General features: G+C 35.0%; 1 protein-coding gene across 8 annotated transcripts in view; it reads right to left on the bottom strand.

Annotated features, from left to right (window-relative positions):
* The window catches only part of RALYL (RALY RNA binding protein like), a 367,535-nt gene that overhangs the window by 91,871 nt on the left and 250,854 nt on the right, over positions 1–24,810 (bottom strand). Inside the window, exon 1 of one of the 8 annotated variants that reach the window (XM_064706301.1) lies at positions 13,844–13,987. The exons of 6 other annotated variants lie outside the window; for them this stretch is intronic. In XM_064706301.1, coding sequence (XP_064562371.1) covers positions 13,844–13,880 — 37 coding nt within the window. In that variant the 5' untranslated portion in view covers positions 13,881–13,987. Of the gene's footprint in view, positions 1–13,843; positions 13,988–24,810 lie in introns of those variants that run through there. One more of the 8 variants, XM_064706299.1, reaches the window with a different exon arrangement.

Below are 24,810 nucleotides of genomic sequence, written 5' to 3'. Positions count from 1 at the left end.
AGAGTTACCGTGGAACTCCAGACAAGGAGAATGTTTGTTCAGAAGGAGCAACTGAGTGTATCTGCTTGGAGATCTGATAGAGGAATTTTTTCCTTCTGTATGGGGTGTGTTTATCACAGGTGGCTATGGGGAAAATTGCATTAGCCTGGAAGCACATGGCCCACCATAAACACCTTCTGTGGGGATTCTGATGATAAATACTGGCAGCACATATCTCCTACAATGGGACTATCTTCTTAAGCCTCAGCTAGCAATCAGCTTAGTTCTGATATAGAGGGATTAATACATTCACAGGATTTTGTACCATCCAGAGTGATGAGAAATGGCACAAACTGGAAAAGAAATCAGCCACAAAACACGGACATATATAGGTATATGTGGTTTCACTCATTTAAAGATGTATAAAACCAAAATAATATTTCTGATCTTAATTTGAATAATAAAACCCAGGTATTTTGCTTTTAAAATAATCTAAAAATGCATACAAAGTTTTGTAAGTTTGAAGTTAGTAACCTACTGTGGTTTTTCTCAAACTTCATTTTATCCAACCTCTGAGGTGTCAGTTTGTTAAGCAGCCTCGGTGCTGACCAATTTAGCACTGCATGCAGGCTAAGAGAATTGGAATTGTTCAGCCTGAAAAATAGATGGCTTAGGGGTGATCTAATTGTGACCTTCCAGTCTCTGAAGAGAGACTGCAAGAAAGCTGAAAGGGCTCGTAGTGATGGAAAAAGGTACGATGGCTTCAAAATGAAAGAGAGTAGGCTTAGGTTAGATATTATGAAGAAATTCTTTACTGTGAGGGTGGTGAGACACTGGAACAAGGTGTCCAGAAAAGTTGAGGATGCCTCATCTCTGCAAGTGTTCAAGGCCAGGTAGGATGGAGCTCTGAGCAACCTGGCCTAGTGGAAGGTGTCCCTGACTAGATAATCTTTAATGTCCCTTCTGACCCAAAGCATTCTATGATTCTGTGATTTCATGGTACACCTGCAATAAGGTGCAGAGATTTCATGATGAATAATTTTAAAAGGAATTTAAAATTTTTGAACAAACATATTTCTTCAGTGCACATGAGCATAAGTGGGATCTGGCTAAGGCCAAATTGCATTTAGTTTTGAGTAGAACATGCATCAAGCTAATTACTCTTTCACAGAGTAACATCTAAAGCTTATTAATGTTTTCTACTCTTTGCTTTCCTGACTAGAATGAATCAATGATCAAATTAACCATCTATGTGACAAATAAATTTCTACAGCTGTGGAAATGAAACAGGTGTGGCTGGCATGTATTCTTGGTTGGTCTTTTGTCATGGAACTGCAGATTGATTTTTTATTTAAGGACTTTGTCAGTAGTTATACATTACAAGATAAGGCTTGAATTTGTGTGTCAAAAAAAAGAAAAAAGCTTGTTATGTACCAAACTGGAACATTATTATCGCACTCATAAAAAAGAAAGGTGCCAGAAGGAGTAGCCCATGTGTGTTGCTGAAGTCAAGGAGTATTAATTAGACACACATTATCTAAAACTATGTAGCATCTTAACATGCCATAACATTAAGGGCATGACCAATAGAAGTTTGATTGCACACTAGGAAAAAAGACTGAGGAAGTTATGGTCCATAATTAACAAATTCCTTCAGAGTACAACTTTCTTAGGCCTTATAAATATCACAAATATCACCAGAATTACTGACATAGCTTTCAAACTGTTCCACTGGGGAAATTAATTAAGTTAATCTCAAATACTCTCAGGGAGGGCATTGATAGAGCTTCAAGCATGTGATCTTCTTCCAAGGAAAAACAAACAGGATGCTGTTTTTTCATACAGCCAAGAAGGGAGCTTTTACTTCTCCAGAGTGCAAACTTCTGGCCACAATAGCACAATGCTTTCAGTACAGCCTGGAACTGAACTCCATTTTCTTGTTTTTTCTCCATTTTCTCCTTACACATGCTGGCTTATTGCAAGAAACAGATTATGAAATATAAATTACTGCATAAAAGTTCAAATGGCATTTAATTATGCAGGATAGTTTGGAAGAAATAAGTAACAAATTGTTGCTTTCAAGTCACAAATGGTTGGTTTCTAGTACAAATAGAAATAGGTTGTTATTAAGAGATGAAAATAAAAGCATATTTGAGATACGTACCTTAATTCTTACTGGAGGTATAGAAAAGTTGTAAATTATGTAATTGAAAGGGAGGGATCTCAGATTCTGAGTCTTTAATCATCTTGTTCTACCGTGAACTTTTACCATTAAGAGTTTATATTCAAACTCAGAGATCACAACATCAGACAATATTTTATTTATATAGCCTACAACCTTGTCCCTATAAACCCTTTCAGTGAACTTTATCATTATTGTTGGTGTTATTTTTAGTTAGTTAGTAAGGAAATTACAAGAATTTCTCTAGTTTCTATAACTTTAGTTCATCGTTAGTCAAATCTTTCAATCACTGACTCTATCATGACAGCATTAAATGGAAAAATCACTAGTACCATTGGGCTCTCCATCAAAAGGCCACTAAATATTTTTTTTTTAAATTTTCACCTTGATTGGATGGTATTAAATCCTTTGAACTTCAGTGCAGGCACAAACTCTATCATAAACCATTTTTTAATTATCTCATATTTCCTAGAGCCTTGAGCATCATGTTAATGCACTGGTATATGAAGTGTTAAAGAACATTAATGTCCTAATATTTCTGAATAATTTATGTCTAGAAAATTTATAATATAAATTTATAATATAATAGTGAGCAGTGTGAGTGTATTCCAAATACATTGTAGCTTCCCCTAAAAAAACCCACTTATGGCAGGGTTTATAAATTGGCTGCTTAATTTGCATTTGCTTGAAGCACAGCCAAATGTGTCATTGTTAAAAAAGAACCCAACATTTCTTTTTCCTGTACTAAATGTGTTTTAAACCGATTCAGCTGGTGGGTTCTCAGAAGAGAGAGACTGAAAATACATACACAAGTTTTACTGATGTCTGTCTGATACAGGACATACAAAACTGTCTTGTATTTTCTTTTGCCTCTATAGGGAGAAGAGAGACCAAAGCTGCAGATAGATCTCTGAAGAGACAGTTAATGATAAAAACAACTTATGCCTGTTAAAAAGTGTCAGTCTTGCGTAGAGTCCATTCTTAAGGTCTGACTAAATAGTTTTCTAAGGATTGCCTAAAATGTTGTGTCTCATAATATACTAATTCAATAATTCTCTTTTGTAATTAAAGTTGACTGCGAACTATATAAATGAAACTTGTCTTCTGCTGCTGTGAATGACAAGATAGTTACATGGCCTGAATTAAAGGATCCAGGTGTGCTTTTGAGCACAAGGCACATTTCCTTTCTTTCCAGGATCCCAAATCCTTGACTGACAGAACTCCAGTGACATCCTCACTTTTATCCATTACTAAACTCTGCTGTCCACAGAGGAGGACTTGAGTATGGAGTTGGGTGAGACAATGATGTGCTTATCTAACCAAGAGTCTGTGGAGAAATGACCTCAGAAATGAGTTTAAATTCTGGCTCAATGTGTATTTATATGTACATATATGAACAATAATAAGCTGGAAGATTGTTTACACACAAAGCAGACCTGCACTTTAAAAAGTCACAGGTAGGAAAATGAGATTCCTTTCAAGACTAAGGTACATTTTAACGGTGCAACATTTATGTTTCTAAAACTCCAAACTTCAATAGCTTTGTGTTTGTATTAATTTTTTCTCAGCCAAAAACTACAGGAAATTATTGTAGATTGGACAATTTAATGGCAGTTTCAACAGATGCTCCAACAAAGCCGCTGAAGAAACAGAATAAGAGGACATTCACTTGTAAGGCATTCTTTCAAATTGGAGTTAAATCCCAGAAGAAAGGCTCCTAGGGCACGTTATATGGCTGCTTTCTGTGACTGCAATATGAAGGACAACATAATTGTCACTCTTTTCTAAGCAACAAAGACTTGATTCAATTCTATGTCAATCAATGTGAAGGTTGACATTGATTTCAGTCTTGCATGACCAAAACTTTCATAATCAATAAAACAAAAAGAATGCTTGGAGGAGATGCTCAAAGGCAAAATATGCTGTTAAACACCCAATTGCTGAATGGACTTTAAGGAGGGGTTAGTTGGAAAATGTTCACTGAACGTTTCTCTCTTCTGGTCTCTGATACATGACAGCCATGGCTTTTAATGCCTATCACTTATATGTAACCTGAATATTCTCTAAAGTATAACCTTCTTTTCATAAAATAAGGACAAATTATATGTATGGAGTTTTTTCTCACCCCCCAGGCATAACTCTGCATTTCTGTTTATATACCTACAACTTCTTTAGCAAGCAAAATTTTTTACTAGGTACTTTAGGTGCTTCCGGATACCTATTGGAGATACACAGGATCTCTGGAGAGTAACTGACCAGTTAGCAAAATATAAATAATTCTGTAACAGATCTCTTTTGTTTGAATACATACAGTACATTCTGTGGAAGCAGGTTTTAAGTGTAAATGTAAACATGTTCTCCAGCATAACTAGTAGCACATTTTATGTTGGGCTTTTTAATATTTTGAAACTGAATTATAATAAGCAGTCTTGGTTAATGTAAAAATGTGTATATATATTCAGGAGAAGGTGAAAAAAAAGATGTAAATGTACATGCACATGTATTTTTAGGAAGAGGAAGAATGAAATCAGATTACACAGTGACTGCACAAACATTTGCAGTAAGGAAATTCAAGAAGTATTTATAGGCAGGTCCATGCAAATGACCCTGCATTTCATGAGATATTGTCCTTCTAATATTTCTTAATATATCCAGGTAAAAACACATCTAATAGAAAGGAAATATAAAAGGCTTTGTGTTTACTTTCAAAATGTTCCTGGCATTGCTACAGTAATATCAATCTGGACAAAAAGAGTTTTCAATTAATCACAGAAGAGATTATTCTCACATAGAGGACATACATCATAAAACCACATATATTAATACTTTTTAAACTAGAAATATTTAATTTTCCACTTTTGGGGGGGGTTCTTTCATAAGTATAAGCCAAATATGTGTGAATAGCAGCAAAATATTTTCTTTTTGACAGACTCTAAGAGAACTCATTTTGACCATGAGTGTTGGCAACAGTTTTTGTTTGATAGTCAAGATTTATTAAAAATTCACTCAAAATATCTCTGTCATATACAATAATTTCGTCAAAGATGCTCAGAAATGTTTTTATGTGAGATTACATAAAAAAATTCAAATCATTGTATGATTGCTCTCAAACTGTTAGAGAGGGCTCTGGTATCTATATGTAATCTACTCATTGCCTGCCTCTGGCTACTCACTAATGAACCTAGTTCAGAAAAATGTTTCATTTCCTATTTGTGGAAAACCTATTGGCTGATCACTGCCAAGTGCAATGCAGCATGTGTGGCACATCCCAGACTATATATATATATATATAAATGTATACATTACTGAGGACTGGTACTGTAGGAGCTTCTTTCTAAAAAACTGATCTTGGAGTACCAAGGACATAAGGACAATGCCAAAAGTTTGGTAGATTTTCTACTCTCACAAAAGTGATTTGTAGACAAACATATTGAAACATGATTAAAAAAAAATTAATTTTAAAAAGTATTGGACTTAGGAATAGTGTGTTAAAACTAGATCCATACCAGCACGAGTCCATCTCTAAAAGGCTTAATGCTTAACAAATATCTTAAATTGAAAATATGGAATTATACCCAATGGAAAAATTCATCAAATCAAGTATCTGAAATGAAATCATAACATACATTTCTATTTATCAGATCAGGCATCCTATTTTACAAGTGACCAGTACCAAGCCACTGAGATTTTCTTGGTTTTTAGTTCAGCCACTGAGGGGAAGCAGGACAGTACCTCCCTTACCCTACCACTCTCTATCTGAGTTTTTTTTTTTGTAATTATAGACTGCATGTTTAACAAGAGCATTTTCCCTTCAAGCAAGATGGTTGGAGGCCAGGTTGGATGGGTCTCAGCCTGATCTAGTGGAGAGTGTCCCTGCCTGTGGGAGGGAGGGGTTGGAATCAGATGATCTTAAAGGTTCTGTCCAACCCAAAGCATTCTATGATTCCATGAAAACTTAAAGATCATTTTCCAAAATAATAAACATGATTTCTGATTTTTGAGACTTTCTGGGATTAGTTTTCAGCTCTCTGCTGATAGTACATGTTGCCCTGTGGTTACACAGTAAAAATATGGCAAAATCAAAGTGTTATAAATAGCTGAGCTAAACCTTCAGCGAGTCCTAAGTAAATAATATCTGAATGCAAGCAGTAAAACAAGGCTAGAATGCCATTCTTAGCTCAAGCTTTATGACAGACCTGGAGGTAAACCATAATCAGCAATAGAATTGTCTTCAGACACTATTAATGAGACAAATACCAGCAATTTGGAGGACAATGGGTGTTATATTTGAAGAATTACACTGGGGTGATTTCTAAGGCAGTTTCTAACTCGCCAGGGTCAAAAGAAGGCTTAAAATACAATATGTATTCCTTATTTCTCTATATATTTATTGTGAAAAGTAGCCCTTGGCAAACTTTATTTTGTGGAAAATTTAAGTAGATTCTAGAGATAGCTGCTGTCTTCTGGAAAGGACAATGTGGAAGAGATGCTATCTTATTTACAGGGACAAGGACAGGGACAGAAAAATCTATAACCACAATCTGTCGTTATAATTATAGTTATTACTGACAATGCAGCCCATTTTTTCAGAATGTTTAATAAACTAAAAATTGAAAAAAAATGAAAATAAGAAATTAGCTGGAGAAAAATTGAAATTTATGACCAAAACTATAAACTTTTCAAAAGTAAAAATGAGACATGGAATGGTTTCATAGGAGCTAGAGGCTAAATATTGGTCTTTTGTGCTCACATTGTAATGTCATTTTAATGTGTCTGAGATCTCTGTCCCTTTGGGGAAGCAAGAAGAGGAAGGAGGGAGAACATTTCAAAACTAACCTCCAGAAATGTATCTGGGTTTTACTGTTGAAGAATCTCAAAGATATAACTGCTAAAATAATGATGGACTTTATGCATCATTTAGGCCTTGGCTGACACTTTACACCTAGTAAATATACCTTTAATGATTTATCAGATTTTGGTTAATATTTTGAGGTACTTGAAAGATGCTTATTAAAACTATGGTTTTTTTCCTTCTGAGTATCACCACACATGTACTGAACTTGATCTTGTGACTGGTTAAATCTGGAGGTATGCCACTGAAATACAAAGTTCTTTGTTTTTTTCATTTTTCATATTTAATGTGAAAAACATATTTAATGCTAAAACTTTCATTCATTTATTGAAAAAACGGTTGAATCTCTCAGAAAGTTTGGGATTTTCATCCTGTCAATAGTTTTGATTATGAAAAGAGGCAGAGACACAGGATTTGTCTGGTGCTAAGATCTGTACTGGAGGTCAGATGGAGGTATTCTTTCCTATGCTGTTCCTACAGAGAAAGTAAATTTAATGCAATATGAAAAAAAAAATTGAATCAGTTATGAAAACACAGCAAAAAATGATTTGTTCTTAAAATCAGGACTTCTACTGCACAATTACACAGTCATTAAATTCTTTTGTTTAAAAAAAAAATTTCAGAACTTTCTATGAAAGTAAGCAACAGCAGATTTTCCCTTAGGAGAATAGGCTCTCTGTGTTCTGAATCTCTCAAGGATTCTTCCCCTTTTTCTGAGTAGGCAGGCAGGTGGCAATGCTACAGCAGCATATAGAGTTCTTAATAGAGGAAGGCTGTAGTTCCTTCGAGATTTCCAGAGTTTTGTAGGTTTCAGATATTTTATGACAACAATACTCTTTTCAACTTGCATACAAACTCTAGAATTTGAGTAAGTACTTTGCAATCAGTTTTATAGTAATTCTTTAAAAGAGACTTTAGAAAATAGATGAGCAATCTGTATTCAAAATCTAAATGATGGAGAGGACAAATTGCAAATTCCTTTAGTATTTTATGACTGATTACACTCAGAAAATGTATATCTTAAATCAGCCTGCAGTAATATAAATTTAGGTTCTAACAACCAGACTTCTGTTTGCTCAAGTTAACAATCAGAATTGTCTTTCAATATAGATTACTTCAGGCTATGGTTATCTTCAACCTAATGATTCTTATTTTAATACAGTTCAAGTTTTTTTTATTGGTTTTCCCAGATGTCTGGTCTTTATTGGAATGCAGTCATAAAAATATTAAAATTTTACTAAAATAAACACGCAGTAAGTGCTGTTTTACTAATGAGAAATTGTGTGGTTGATGAACATAGCAGCATTTGGTTCCAGTTTGTGCAGGCTGTAATTTTATTTGTGCATGAAAACCAGTAGTATCCCTATATTTCTGATACCTTCCTAGTTTTAAATGACCTTTCAAACATAAACGTTCAATGGTGTGGCATATTCATCGCTAATTCCCCTAATGCACTTCAAATCACATAATCCAAATTACATTATTCACATCTGCTCGTACTTTTTAATAATCATCTTTTTATGATCCTTAATAATAGCATATGCATTTCTATGAGATGTCCCTAGCTTTCTGATTTTTCCTTTTTGTTCAATTGTTGTACATTGTCCACTATTCTACTAAATTATGCAAAAGAAAGAACCCCCCCCAAGCATTTAAGCCATAATCTTTTAATGAAGTCAAAGCTATTATTAAGCTTTTTTACTGCCCCAGATTCCTCCTCCTCCATAAAACTGAAGTGGCTGGCTGAATTTCTTCGTTATGTTCTCCACTTGCATTTCTGCTATTCTGACTTCTGCTCTCAGACAATTCTTCTAAAGTGAGTTCTGAATCTGTTTATCTGTTTATCTGTTTATTCCTTTCTCTCCCCTTTTCAAGGCAGACTGTTAGCTTTTGATTTGTAAAGGTTTTCTCCACACTTTCAGCATTTCCACTACAGGGACAAAAAATTCTACTCTTCTTCCTGAGGCAGACTCCTGCCAAGCAGTTGGATGCATCATGTAAATTGTGCGTGTTGAGTTTGGTCAGACTACTAACCTCTCAAAAGGTGCGTTATGAAACTATTTTCTTTCAATATTTTTGATTTATTTGTACTGTCTAGAAGCAGAAAAAACCCCCCCATGTCTGCTTTAGAAGTCTACACAGATACTAGAAAAAGTGTCAAAGAAAAAATTGTAGCTCATTTAGACAGCATGCTTCAGTCATATACCTTCAGTTTTACTGCTTAGTAATGTGGGAAAAACATGCATGAATAATTTCAAATAAGCAAACCCTCTCAGCTCACCATGAGCTCCCTTCAAAGCTACAAGAAGAAATTTTCTAACTCTGAAGCCCCCGACTTATTGAGTCATAATTGTATTTTTTATTTGTATAAAGGTTTTATCCATGCGATGTGAATATTCAAAGATATTTGTATTCCTGCAGATCATGTGTTTCTTCTTACTCAGCCTTATTGCTGATACACTTAATTGTGTTGAACTCCACTTCCTCAAAAGGTATGCAGCAGCAGGAATATCCTGGGGCTATTCCAGGATAGCTTTACACGAAGAAAGCTGTCTCAATACCATGCTGAAGAGATATTCCCTTGTTGTCTAGGTCTCTGATGTTTTAAGGAAAGAGGCAGAGTTTTCTTATATGTATCTGGGTCGGTAACTACACTTGTTTTCCCCAATGAGATTTGATTTTCCAGTCACTTTACCTCCTAGCACACACTGTATTAAAGGCTGCCGTTTTCTTTGAGCAGCAGCAGCCTCAGTACTGAGGCCTCTTTACTGCCCTAAGAGGCAAAAAGAAGATGGAAGTAATCATGGGCTGATCAAACTGTAATATAATGTGACTCAACAGATGCCAACTCAGTTCTTTAAGCCATCTTTAGTGATGGAAAGTGGTAATTCCATCTCTAAGGGGTGACAAAGAAGATAGAACAGTAAATCTGTGATAAAAAGATTTGTGAGTGGGACCTTCTCAATGAAAGAAAATATATTGGACAATGCAATATACCAAAGAATTCAGATAGGACAAAATACTCCTTCAAACTGTAATTTCACAGAATTTCTCATCTTTATCAGTATACACAAAACTCTTCAGCAAGAAAAGGATTCTTCACAAACATACATGAGGTAGTGCCTGCAGACATTACATGACAGAAGTCATCAATGCATTTGGAGCACAATTTCAGGGACCTTTGATGTTGACAGGATTCTTCATATTGGAATGGACAAGTTTGGGAATTCAGTTTCCAGCACCCTGGAAAGGGACAGTGTCTGTGGCTGCATTTATGATAGCTGTTGACTTTATCAAGGGTTCCCAATATTCAAAAGTAACTGATCTTCGCCTCAGCTGCCATTGTGCTCTGGCTGTTATTGCCAGCATGTGTGAGAGGTCCCATGATACATTGAAAACAAGAAGCTGAAGAAAGCAAGAGATAAATTCTATTTTTTCCCCTTAATTTCTCCATCCTTCCTTTACCTTTCTAATCCCCAGTTCAGCATTCTGGCAGCACCGGCATCTCTCTGGCAGCACTCTGCCATTTCCTCCTAGGCGTTGCTCCTGTGCTGCACACCTTCCCCAAAACACATCTGCCTGCCACACTCACCACTACTCTCTTTTTCTCCACTTACATTTCTTCTGAGTCAAATTTATGGTGTTAGACCAAAGAAATATTAAGGATCATCCTTTCACGCAGAACCCTTCACAAGGTTGTGGTGATTTATCTTGTCAAGCTACACAAACCACCAATAAATAAGAATAATGAGAGCTTCTTAAAGTTGCTTTATAGGTAAATAAGTTTTTTTCCAACATAATTTCTTCAGGGATAGTAACCTTCCTGGATTCCTGTAATAGCCTTCCTGTGAAGGCTGCAAGAAAGACTGTAATGAGAAATGGAATGTCTGCTGCTCAGTTTGGGAGAGGAAGCCTGGAGGCGTGGCATCTCCAGAAGGTGGGACTGTGGATGGCTGCATGACTCTCCATGCAGAAAACCCACACCTGCACTGCAGCCTACTGCAATACTTTTCCTGACCATCCTCCCCAGCAGCCCCAAAGTAGGGCAGTCTAAGATTCCAAGACTTTATTTCAGAAAACTCTTCCACCACAGTGCCCAGTAACAAGACTGTGTTGTCTATCATGGTTTTCCCTCACTCAGCCATTACGCCCATGCAATGAAATGAGAAACCAGCCTATCACCTAGATAACATCCTGAATCAAGCATCCTGAAGGATCAAGCATCCCATCATCTGCTTGTGCAGATAAATATATGCATGGAAGCTGTGTATTTGTCTGTAAGTAGGTACACCTACATACAGAAATAGCCTTAATCTGAATTTTGTTTATTTAGTGAGACAAGTTTTACAATTAGTTGTGATAGTTATTTTAATCTTCATAAGTTACAATGTTTATAGAATAAATAAAATATGCTAAGTATTTATTATAAGGGCCGCTTTTCTACAATTGAACTCAAAGTTACAAGGAAAGAAAAGCATTAAGATTAACTTAGAAGTGAGAAGATTTATGTATTATGTTGTAGCTGAAAATATGCATAGGAAACTTTCATCCCATTCTTACAGACAGGTAGGTAAACACATTTTTTTGCATGTATTTTTCTAGCAACAGTTTTTGTACCTGAGACAGAAATTGGATATGGAGATTACTTCTATTTTGCATTAGAAAAGTACCATCATGTCTCTACATTTTCTATCCTCCTCTCTTATCAGATGTGCTTTTGAATTAAGTACAGAATGCATTTATAACTTTTTTAAAGCATTAAAAAAGGAGGTTGGAAAGCAATGGTTATTGTGCTCTAAGGAGTGTATGAAATCCAGAAGCATAATTTCAGTGAATAGGAAAAAGCCACAAAGTTCACTTTCATTTTATGCCACAAGTTCAGGTGTGGTAGTGAAATGTAGTGAGAGGCAGTGAGGAAGTATGGATCCCAAGGTTTACTCCACATATATTGGAAGTTATATACTCACATCTTTTCTTATGTTTTATTAAGGGGCACCAGAAATACACAGAAAATGTGGTATCTACCTACTGTTTAATGCAGCTGCTACCATAATTCCTTATATTTCACAATAAAAATTGCTTAGATTAAATCTATCCTTCAAAAAGCCTTTGAATAATATAAACAGGATCATTATCAAAATTACTCTATTTTTTGTTTGTTTGTTAGGGTTATTTCAGTTTCTAATTAGCTAATGTATTAATGAAGCATCCATGCATACAGTATTGGTACCTATATATATGCCTATATATGTAATTTATACAATATGTATGTAATATTGAGATATTTTCTAGATTTGGATCTTAAAATTGAAGACAGTTTTAAAACAGAAAACATTGCAACATCCACCCTCATAATTACAGTATGAATTCTGATCATGTTTCATTGGGGTTTTTTTGCCTCTGGACAAATCACAAATTTTCCTTGGGGTCAATAGGGGTGAAAGCAAGGTTCTCTTCAAAAAAGCATTCTTAGGAGCATCCTGTGCCATTTTAGTGAATTACTGTATCCTTGCAACAAAACCCCCTTGAAACTCATCTACCCCAGCACAAATTTTTTTATTGTACATTATAACCAGGCTTGGACAAGAGAGATTGCAAGAATGCAGCTGGGTATAGAAAGAGCTCCTGGTTTACATAATAATGGTGACAGTTATTAATACATTAAAAAGAGCTAGATTAATCATAATTTGCCTGTATATAAATAATTTTCTTCTATTGCTGCTATGAAAATTTATGATAATTTATTTTGTTGAATGTGATACAGATGATGGATTTCTGTTGCAGCGATTTTAGCAGAGATCTGTTCTGCTAAACTTTCTACATTCAGCACATCCATTTCTTTTGAGCAAGACAAACTGAAGGACAGCTACACTGATTAATCTACAAGGACCAGAAACTGAGGTCAGTGATATAGTTGTATATATCCCTCTGAACCCTAGCAATGCTCCTGTCCAAATGAAGTCCAAACTTATCTGGTTTTGAATTTGATATTCTGCCTCTCCTGCCCTCTCCCCAAAAACACAGTGTGTACATGGCATTTTTCTTAGAGAAATGCCCTTTTTTCACAGCTTCCGACATGCTCTGTATTCATAACTCAGCCTTTTACTAGATTTTCTTAGAACAGCAGATGCCTCATGACCTGACCCACAGCACATTTTCACTTGCCTCAGTCACCTGTTCCATAAGCTTCCAGAGGAGGCAATATTGATACTGAAATTCCCCCATCTGATGCTGTAGCAATTTAAAAAGTCAAAGAGGTGCTTGACTGGAAAGTCATGCCTTAAGAAGCAGTGAATTTTCAGGGCTGGAGTGTTGGAAAGGCACAGCAGACACACATGCAAGCTTCTCTTTTCCTCTGCTAGCAAACTAGTTAATTCTGAAAGTTGTGATATAGGAAAATAAAATAACAGCCCTTAAAGTTCTGCTATCACTGGCTTCTTAATGCAAATCACACAAAAAAGTCCACCAGGGGAAAGCATGTCAGCCTCATCAAATCAAAGGTCACAGCTAGCCACTAATTAAGCCCTGAATAAAGGTTGCTCTTTTGAACTAAACTTATATTTAATCTTTGTTTCTTTGTTGATGCCATCAAGCAATCACTTTCTGAGGGTTTCCATGGTAACAAGTGAGCTTTTTTTTTTCCCTTCATTTTAAAGCTCTTTCATGCACCTAATATGAGGAAATAGTGGGATAATTGGCATGGAATACTGTTCCTGTTTTCCTGGTATAATTCAAGCAAAGCAGGGTAAAGTAAAACATGGTTTTCTATGAAACTGGAGATTTATTTTCCCTCCTCTCTAAGAATATTAAAAAAACTATAATTTACTTACATCTTTGGTTTCTGCGTTTGCTCTTGTACATAGTCATTGTGAAGAAATTCCACTTTCTAAGAAATAATTGCCTTGACCACAGACAAAAGAGATCGTGCTCCTGCTTTGCAGTGAGACAGTTGCTCACTGACAGAAGGTAACCAGCAATCTCTCGGAGAAAGGCAGGGTAATACCATTCTCCTAAAATCCAGGGGAGCTGCTGCTGGCTCTAGCTATTTTTTCTATCAAGGCTCAGGGACAAAACATATTTATTTTCATACTTTTTTTTCAAATGTGTTTGATGCCAGCTAATAAAAATCCAGAACACAGATAGAATCATGTAATCAGGCAAAGTGGGGTAATATGCTATGCAATGGTCTGAAATCAAGATTCCTTGAAAAAGCCCTGACCTAACCAAAATTGTATAAATGACCTCATAAACTAGCAAAAACTAACTTTCCATTGAGAGGGCTTAGAATTATGCATATGAGTATGTAAAAATATTTTTGGTTACATTTTCATTTCTATTACATTTCCAAATTACTATTAAAACAAAATCAACACATGTTGGTCAATTAAATCCTGACTGCATGTTGGAGCTCATGAATAGATTATTCTCTAAATAAATAATTTATATAATATTCATTTACAAAATTAAATTATTTTTTTCATGCTATATTTACTTCTGCATCACCTTTCAATGATTTAATTTGGGGAAAGCTATTTGAATAACATTTTGCTGATAGTTCATTTTTGTAGCGGCTTCACTGCTCTCTAGTGTTTTGAATCACAAGGTCATGGGGATAAAGTGACAGCATTTTATGATCATCCACATATATGTATATCACCATTTCAAAGAATCCAGATATCTTTCTAAATAGACCAGGGGAATGGTGAAGAAATTTTTGCCATGTTGAGGAGATGGGAGTTGGTATTTGCCATGCTGGTTAGATTATAGTCAAGAAGATCCCAGTGGCAATAATGGAGTTGAAAAGAAGAAGAAATTCCAGGTCATTCAGCAATAAGTCTGCCTTTAATAAAATTGAGTATATATATTTTTTAAAGTTTTAAGAAATTTGTATTTTGAGCTGCTTGCCATCTTAAACTGAGATAGCACAAACGCAGAAGCATCTAAGGAAAAAAAAGTGGAATAACTGTAATGTCTTAAAAACTGGTAATAGTACTCTTTCTCCTGCTTAAAATGCATATTTAGACAGCAGCTCCCTAACTACTTAAAGAAATAAAAAAAAATAATATCTTTGGCTTACATAAAAAACAATAACATTTGGCGTTCATGGATTGTTTATGTTTCAGTCAAAGAGGAACAATTTGGTAGCATTCATCTAAAACATTGACCTATAGTTACTTTTCTAATGAAAAACAATTAAAAGAAATTAAAAGAAATGTCTCTTTCAATCTGCCTACCCTAAATTTAAATTTTTCATAATTTTTTCACCTCTCAGATATATCAGATATATTTTTATATCTCCATATAACCATTAAATGGTGCACATGGTGCACCATGTGCACTATTTAATTTGCCTTTCAGTTGTTCAGTAGTCACAAATCCTCATATTGACACGCCTCTAGCTACTGAAGCAAAATCTTTACTTTATATTGCTCTATTAATCTAATTTCCTCCTTCTGTCAAAATCTGACCACATGCCTTTTCATTTGCTTTGGATTTGTATCAGGAAAGCTGAGGATAAAGTGTAGTCTGACGAAAGTAAAAGAAATGGATAATTTTTTTAGATTTCTTTAGTATTTCACCTACAGTTGTCTCAAAATACCACACTTGAGATTACACCATATCAATTGCTGAGGTCAGCAGAAAGGTGGGAGATTGCAAAACAAATCAAAAGTGACAGGAAGGAAAAAAATTAGTATAATTGCTAAGCATGGCAGCAGACAAAATACCTGCACCATATAGAAAGACCCTGGAGACCTTATATTCAAATAGCATTGTGTAGTTAATATCCATTGGAGTCAATATTTTTGCACCTCTTTATATGAACTGAGGATAATTCCACAGTTGCCCTGCTCAATTTTCCCTCTGAGTAAATTTGCAGCCGAATCAGATCTGTGATCTGACTTTAACTACAGAGATCTGTGGTCTCCCTTTACATTTACTGGTTCATGTAGCAATCTTTTCTTTTCATGCTCTCTTCCTTCTTCTACCTGAAGGTTCCCAAACATATTATTCAGTTCAAATTTTCCTTGTTTCATTGATTTCACAACATGTCTCCAATTTTTTTCCTCAGCTCACATTAGATTGTAATTAAAAAGCCCAGATCTTTTCCTTGTCATTAATGTCTACTTTTCCCCCCGATTTTTATTCTGTGTTTAACCTAGCCATATATTACTAACTCTCAATGCTGTCTAATGTACAGCACCTACAACAACTTGCATATTTTTTCCACTGGTCTTTCATGCATTATTCTATTACAACATGTATTTATATGGAAATATTTTGGCAATGGTATAATATAAAAAATTAAACTAAATGGGTATTTCATGGGATAGGGATTAATTTATTTTAAATCAATGATCCTTGAGAGCATAGCCTTTATTGGTTTTTTCTTTGTGTTAATTGGAACTCCGGTTCTTCAGTGCAGTGAAAGACATTTGCTAAAAATAAATATAATCTGTCTGGCAAATCACTGTAGGTCTCTTCATGAGAAAATACTGCAAAAAAACCCACACCTTGAAAGTGCTGGCTAGATTTGAGTGGGCACAGCATCTTCCTGTTTTTTCTGTGTTACTGTTTTCTCTTAGGAGGGTTTAAAATTCACTTTCACAGTGTTACACCTTGAAAAAAGTTAGAATCTGGTATATGGCTGGTTAAATGTAACCAGCTAAGTGAGGTGGGAAGAAATGAATGGAACATATGAGCAATAACAAAATCACCTGGTCACATTAAACTTACTGCTTTTCTACATGGATGCATCTTACATGATTGAAACAGTTTAAAATGTTATTTAAACAGTATGTTGGAATGAATTTTATCAGTCGTTGCCGGTGGTAAAAGAACTGATAATGTCTACATCTGCACATCTCATAACACCTCTTGCCTTTCTCTCCTCCCCACCTTATAGGTCCCAATAATAATGTCCCAATATTTTCTTTGAATACTGTAATAATATTATCAAACTCTCCTTTTTTAAGAAGAAAAGAAACAAAATGCAGATATTTTATAAACATAACTCCTAACATGAATTTCACATATTACTCATCAATAAACACTTTGCCTGGGTGGTATGCTCAATTTTATTTTTAATGTACAGATCTTGGGCAGAAAAGGAAGGTGGAGGAAGCTTAAAGTCTGTTCTCTCTTTCATTGTCTAATTTAGCACACCCAGTCTTCTCACATAATAATCTTTTATAGCTTTCACTACAGTTCTTATTATGATGTCATCTAAGAAAATATTACATCTATGAATATGAATTAGTTTTTTCTTTGAGTAAAGGATATATGTAAGCAGCAATGTTTAACCTCCTCCAAGTAATAACTCCTCCTTGATAAAATTATTGATGTATTAAAATCTTGTATGTGCACCTTTTACTGATAAATACTTATACAAATATCTGACAGTGTTGCTTTATAACATGTTGTAATATTAGATAAATAAAATTCACTTTAACAAGAAATGTCACTTAGCTAATAAGGCAGATTTATAAGATATTCTTTTTATGACGTAATGAGGACAGAGCATAAAATATTGGCCAAACCAACCCTGCATAACACTGGTAAAATACTGCAGAGAAACAGTGGCAAATTGGATGAGAAGAAGTAAAATTTCTACGTGTCATGACTACAAGTGTAAGTTAAAATCAAGGAGTTACAAAAATGTTTTTCAGGACACAACAAAGCTGTCTAGCATTCCTGAAACATATCAGAAATAAAGACCATTGACAGTGCCAAAGAAGGAAAAGGTTTATTAATAGGTTAGCTGTAGATTAAAGGTCTCAATTCCACTGCCTAAACATTCATGTCTAGCACTAGTTCAGTGATTTGTGGTATCTGAGACATTCACACAGTGCCAGAAAATATGGCACAGCACCTGTGGAAAACCTACAACCTTCTGGAGCACCCTGCTGAAGCCAAGAGTGTCTTAGGTGGCTCTAGGCAAATATCTAGACAAGTAAACCCTGCCCAAAGAGTTTATATTCAAACCTCTTTCTGATGATTGCCATTATTCCCTAGCATTTTTATATTTAGGGTCATTGTTTCTAAGTGTTTCCAACTTTAACTCTCAGGTCTTCACCCTGCAAGACTGTGATTGACTGTAGGAGGAATAATATGGAGAGAGAAAATGATGTGAGACTGAATTCCTAAATATGCTCAAAGAGGCCACTATTTGTTGGCACATAATCACAGCTGTGTGTATTAAGAAATTGTCTGGATAAAAGAGAAACAACTGATAACACTTTCAAATCAGCAATCCTCCTCTTTACTAAAGACAAAATGCAGTTAAAGTGTTTCATAAGTCTTCCATTTTTTCTGTTGCTTTTTGCTCTGCTCCAGTGTTTGTATGCAGAAGAACATACAGTTTGCAAGATTTCACGAAGACCTCATGTATTTATCAAATGCTGCATTAGAATAAAATTTGCTACATTCACAGCATTTACATCATCCAGTAATTTAGGAAAAAAATCAGAAGATTTTTTTCTTTCTGGAGCTGTTTGATTTTAAGAAAACTTTTGCTGTTTCTTTTCTCTATTATCTTCTACATTTTTGCTGACCCATTTTACTTTTCTTCAGCGCTATCAGACAGTAATGACACTTCACCACAAAAGATTCCTTTTTAGATAGCAGGAGAAAGCCCCTATGGTACTGGTCCTACTTTCACCATGGGTAATTTTTTCATATTCAATGAAGCTTTTTCACTAGAATTTCGTTTGTCTCATTGTTACAGTAGCATTTATCTTTAGTCTTTAAGGAATTCACTGTCAAGCTTCCCTCATTAGATTGTGCTCTTTTTATCAGATGTCACTATAAGAATTTAACAATATGATCACAGAGGTATTAAACAAAGCCTGACACCTTCTTTCTCAGGTAGGAGCTCAAACTGGCTGCTCCTCATGGCCCTTGCCCAGATCCCAGCATGTTCTCATTCCTCCAACAAGAACACTAGAAATACATTTGGATATTTTTCTGTGAGTCATAATTTCCCAAGGTTTAATGTGTCACTTCCTACAAATATAACATTGGAATCAACATGTGCTTGTCTAAAAGTAAAATTTTTATCTATTATTAAAGAGAGGAGTTTCAAAACATGAAAAAGGTTTAGAGGAGAAAACCCCTGAATCAACCAAGTAGAATTACTTTTTAACTGTCCTTGAACAAAAATTTGATGGAAAAAAGCTATGAATAAGCCATTTTCTCTGTCTAGATGTTAATAGAGTCTGTAAAACAAAGATTTAAATCATTTTTTTGGAAACCAAGTTTGTTAAAGGTAAGCATAAGAAGGCTTGCTAAAGGATTTATAACAGATTAGGTATCGCAGAGGAACCTTCATTGGAGATGGATGACAACTTGTAGTTTTTTCCAAGCCTTATTTGTGATCACATATGCCCAGATCCAATATCAATTGTCATAAGATTCAGCACTGTACAAGATTTGGTCCATCTTAGTCCCTTAGCCTCCCTAATTTTAACAGAATATTTCAGGCAGGGGGAGACTAGTATGTCATGGGCTACTTAACACCAGAAAGTGTGAAGCATGTAATGTCCTGTATCTACTTTTAAGGAAAACTGAAAAATGAACCTCTGCTCTCAATGCTGGAGCAGCATTTTCAGTTGGGAATGAATGAGATCACCAGTGGTTGGCCCCTGATCTGTGTAGGAAATTAAAAGACAGAACCTTCCACAGATACTGAAGGGTTTGATTTGCAGCCTAGGAAGAAGCTTGGATTGATGTAAAAATAAAAGTACACAGACATTAAGCAGAAAAATTATAGATTTAAGTTTCTATAGTTGCAAGTAAGGATATGCCTTAAGTAAGTAAGAAACTGTATTGAGTAAGATAGTGAAGAGTTTTATAGCGTAGTAATATAACTCTATAGAGTAAGTTAAGAGTTTACATGTTATAATAGAAGTATAGATGTGTAGGTGTAATAGTAGCCCATTGCACAAAAGTACATGGAGTGCAGCAGAATTAAGTAAAGATTACAAAAACAAAATAAACTTTGTGGCAATTTTCCATTGGTTTAGATTGTTATATATTGCCTTGTAACTACCTTGTGGCTACCTTGAGCTATGGCTGACTTCTAGCTCTTCTAAAATCCCACAGCCTTTGAAGCTGGTGTTTATCTGAGTAATAAATCGTTTTTAGCCCGACAGTAGTCCCATCCCTTCATTAAGGTGTCAATACTCTCTATCTTTGGAGCTACAGACTCTGGTCTGATAACTCAGGCACCTACAGACACGCATTATGAACATCTTTCAGAATTACAACGTGTCCTCAATTACATTTGAGTAACTTCCACAAATTCAGAATGAATGCTGCAATGAATCTAAATGTTGTAAGCTTGAACCTTCACTTTACATCTCAGAATGATGTTTTTTTCACCAAGAGTTGCCCCACAGCATTCTCACCAGTTCCAAAGATTGACGAGGGCTCTAGAGCTTGATACTTTCACAGCTGTAACGCACTCCTTATTGTCTACATTGTCCTTATATAACCCTTAAGGGAAACTTGGCCAATTCTATTATTTCCTCTATTCCAAAAACAAGTAATACAGTTATGAACGCCTGATAGTTCTTCCTTTTCTCAAAAAAGTACTATACACAAAAAGTACAGGTCCCATTAGACTTGTAATGATAGCATTAAGCTTTCTTAATCTGAGGAATATTTAGCTGTTATTTTAAACCAGGTACAAGGAGATATTCCTCTGAAATGTCTGAAAAAATCAATTAAACTTCAGGCTCAGAGTTAGATATTCTATATGGTAGTTTCTATAGTGGAAAAACATCTTCCCTTCTGCTTTGGCAAGTGGAAAAGATGGTAAATCAACCTCAGATTAATGATGTTCTAACTCATTTCACTTACTTTACACATTCCTTAGATATAAGTGTCTTTGTCGCATCTTAGAGTAGTTTCTTTCCTAATCCATCTCGGTTCTTGAAAGGTTTGCTCTTGGCCACTTTCCTTTGGGTTTTGAGCAATTTTATTATTTTGGGGTCTTTTTCCTAAGTCCAGGCTTCTCTTCATCTTAGCTTTAATTTTATTTTATCCAAGTTATTTTTATTTTATCCGTTTTAACTAACCTTGATAAGTTTTCTTTTGTTCTTTCAAATGCTTTGCTTGCTAGTTTGGCCGGGACTTTCATTATCTTGTGTTTGATCTTGATGAGAATCCAGTAACAATACTTAGTTACTTTTACATTATTTCTAAACCTCTGTTTAACAATTGAGACAATCCTAAGTGGTGGTCTGGTTCAAATTTCACAGATTATGGACTAAGCACACCTCCTTTCCATTAAAAAGAGTTAGGTTTGTATTCCAAATTTTTGTCCAAATCTAACTGATTCCACACAAAACCATATTGTCTTTAGAATTGACATTATTATGGTAAAGAATGCAGATGATGTATAAAGAAGTGATGTCAATTTTTCTGCTCATTAAACTATGTCTTAGCAATTTAATTTATGAGCATAATACTATTAAACATTCCTTATATTTTACCTCACAGTAATCCTTTAAATGATCATAATCTTTAATATATTACAACATGCCAAAGTTATAGTTCACTGAATTTCCTAAGTAGAGGACAAACACAGATGTGTAGTTGAGACCTTATTAATTAAATATAAAATTTTAGAAAAATGTCTATTGATATAAGAGAACAATTTTTATCAATTATCAATTGACAACAATGTTATCAATTTAATTATGAGCACACTAAAAATTTAAGTAGGTCTTTGAAACAATCTTAATGTGTCTAGAATTAATATTTCAAAATGCAATACTTTTTATTCACTTGATAATTTTTTTATTCTTGTGGAAAACTGTCAGAAAGATACCAAGTGTTAGAACTTTTTCTTCCTTGTTAAATCTGAAATAAGTCACGGTGCCTCTGACAGGGACCAGTTTCTATCATCTCAGAATACTGCAAATAGAGAAGAGTAGACAAACACCAGATGTGGGGCCAAAGCAGCTGTACTCCATTAAAAAAAAAATAGGCTTTTGACAGACTACCAAGTGCTTAATTGTGTATCAAGCACTTAATTGTGGATTTAATACAAAATGTTCATACATATAATTTCTAGAGAAATAAAATGCTGAATATGGGTTAGTTTTCATGAGAAATTTAAGAAAGTTCTATCAATCTGTCTTGATTCTGCTTAAGTTACAAAATCATTCCACCTCCAAATAAAAAGTTGTTTTTAATGGGAATTGCACCCACAGTGTCATAATCTCCAAACAGAGGATATCTGTTTCAATTTGATTGGAGTGCCATGCAATGAAATGCTGTCCTGCTTTCCTTTTCACACTGGTTTTAGTTATCACCCTGATGAAACACTTCACCATGCTAAATTCAATGGGACAAACTTAGAGAACAGAATCCATTCTTGAATAGCCCAAGAATATTTCTAAAATACACCTGGAATTCAGGTCTCTTGATTCTGTTCAAGCACTAAGTACTTGAATACTTCAAACAGGTTTTTCAGGAATAACCATTTGAAGAAACTGTTTGCTGTCATCACCATTGCACTATGATATCCTATTTGAAAGTTTTTATATGTTCATTGAAACAGACTGAACTCAGATTCAGAATGCATTTTCAGTTCTTCAGTGCAGTGACTGTTGTCTCCCTCTGTGTCCTAAACAAAACAAGTAGAGCTTGAGAAAGAGCCTCTTGTGAATAAATGAAGCCCTTAAAATGTTAATTTAGGGCTCACAGCAATGCAAACTGATGCTTTATGGCACGGCCAATAAACAGTTGCTGCTTCAACCTTTAATTTCAGACTAATGCTTTTTTTACAGCAATCAAGAGAAAGATGAAAATGTTCTGCTTTCTTTTCTCACTGTATGGCATCTTTCTCAGTGTGGGGGACTCAGGACAATTTTAGTCATAATCAATCAGTACAATTGCTGGCTTGAGAGGGCAAATAAGACCTTTAAAAGAGATGAGAAGAAGATTGATTTTTGGAGTGATGGAAAAAGCTGTATTGTAGCAATTCACCACCAGACCATGCTAAAAGATGCACTTTTGGCACACATAAGAGAACATCCTTTGAATTACAGGGAATTGTGAAATACCAGAATGACTCCAACTCCACAACTACTCAAACATTTTCTTGTGGTTTTTTTAAGGGTTCTCATGTTTTTTTGTGGGGTGGCAGTGTGGGGAAAGGGCTAAGAAGGAGTTGTTAAATTAAAATTATTAATGCAACTTATTTAATGTCTTCATGAGATTGGTGGATGTCAGGGGAGGAGACACTTTTTTCATAGTCTAAATTAGACTGCATGTCTTTGGTGTGATTATATACATTTTGAGTGCGCTGAATTAATGAATTCAGATTTTAGAATATACTGCCTATATGACAACTTCTCTAAAAACTACAACTGATTCAAAGACAATTTCTGAGACAATTGAATCCTTTATAGAAACAAGATTTTTTCCACTATGCATATAGCAAGACAAATAATTGGGTTTTGTTTTAAGCTCTAATCAAGGCTGGTAAAATAACACGATAGCGCCATATAGCATTTAAAAGTTTTTCACTGGAATGCTTTAAATATGTTCACCTGTTTTATGGTAAGAGTGTCAAACATTTGAAGCACATTTTGCATTAAAAAGAACAAAAAAGATCTGGCTAATATCAACAACACATACAAAATTACAGAAATAAAAAAAAAATCATGGTTAGTTGTAGAGGGCATCAAAATATGCCTTTGCATGATAAGGTATTACCAGGTGAAACATTGTCTAGTAAGGAATGTTTCAAAATCACAAGAAGAGGAAATTGGAAAGACTACTACTTCTCACCTTGAGGTTTTACTACTGAATTTCACATAATATTTTGAATTAACTGCAAATGCACATAACAACTCTGTTTGATGTTCAAACCCACAAAACAGAATTGTGTTCTCAATGACCTGAAAACTAATTAAAAAGAGATATCTGTACAGTAGAGGAGATAAAGAATGCTTTTATCCCCTTGTGGATTTAACAGGAAAAATGCTTTCTTATCCAGGTAAGAGTTAAGAAGCTAAGTGAAAATGTGAAGCTAAGGCATCCAGGAGGTTTAATTAAACTGTACTCTAAAATCATAGGCAATGAAAAATTTAGAAACAAGTTTTTTGTTCCCTGTTCTATAGCACCTTGGAAAGATAAAAACCATTTCTGGTACTATGAGAATAGCAATTTCTGTAGATAGTCTGTTCAGAGAGGATAGCAAAACTACATGGATATCTAGAGTAATTTTGGACAAATCTGTCCCCAGATTTTTGTTCTTGGTTCAGCTATACCAGATAAAATATGCTGATATTTTAAAATGAAGTTTAACTTTTACAGATAAGAAAAAAATCCCTTTGTGGTGCTGCAGCAAAATAATAGAGGGATTTAAGTGTTACTACTCACCTTTGATCTCTAAACTGAAATTCCTGCTCATGTCTTAGCATATGAAAAGTGTAGTGGATTATTTTGAAACTAATTATCATAGAATTCAGTTTAACTGATGCTGCACTGAGCATGTAAGTCCCTCCTGCCATTACTGAAAGAGTAAGATACCTTTAGAAGCTGGCACAAGGTTGGCCATGAGTGTTGGCTATACTGACATCTAAACAATAAGGGTAAGAAATGTTGTAAGTCCTTTCAAAAAGTGTTTCCTGCCTCCAACAGCTCCCTCTGGTTGATTGCAATGCGTGGGGCAATCTGGGCAGTTTGCTTATCAGGGCCAAGGACAAGCTGAAGGTGAGCTCCTGGTCTAGGGGGCTGCATCCCTTCCACCCCAATCAGAGCCGATGTGGGGCTGATTGTG

Source organism: Zonotrichia leucophrys, chromosome 2, assembly GCF_028769735.1.
Source record: "Zonotrichia leucophrys gambelii isolate GWCS_2022_RI chromosome 2, RI_Zleu_2.0, whole genome shotgun sequence".
Lineage (NCBI taxonomy): Eukaryota > Metazoa > Chordata > Aves > Passeriformes > Passerellidae > Zonotrichia > Zonotrichia leucophrys.
Note: the sequence above shows the minus strand (reverse complement) of the source record. Positions and strands in the feature narration are given on the sequence as shown.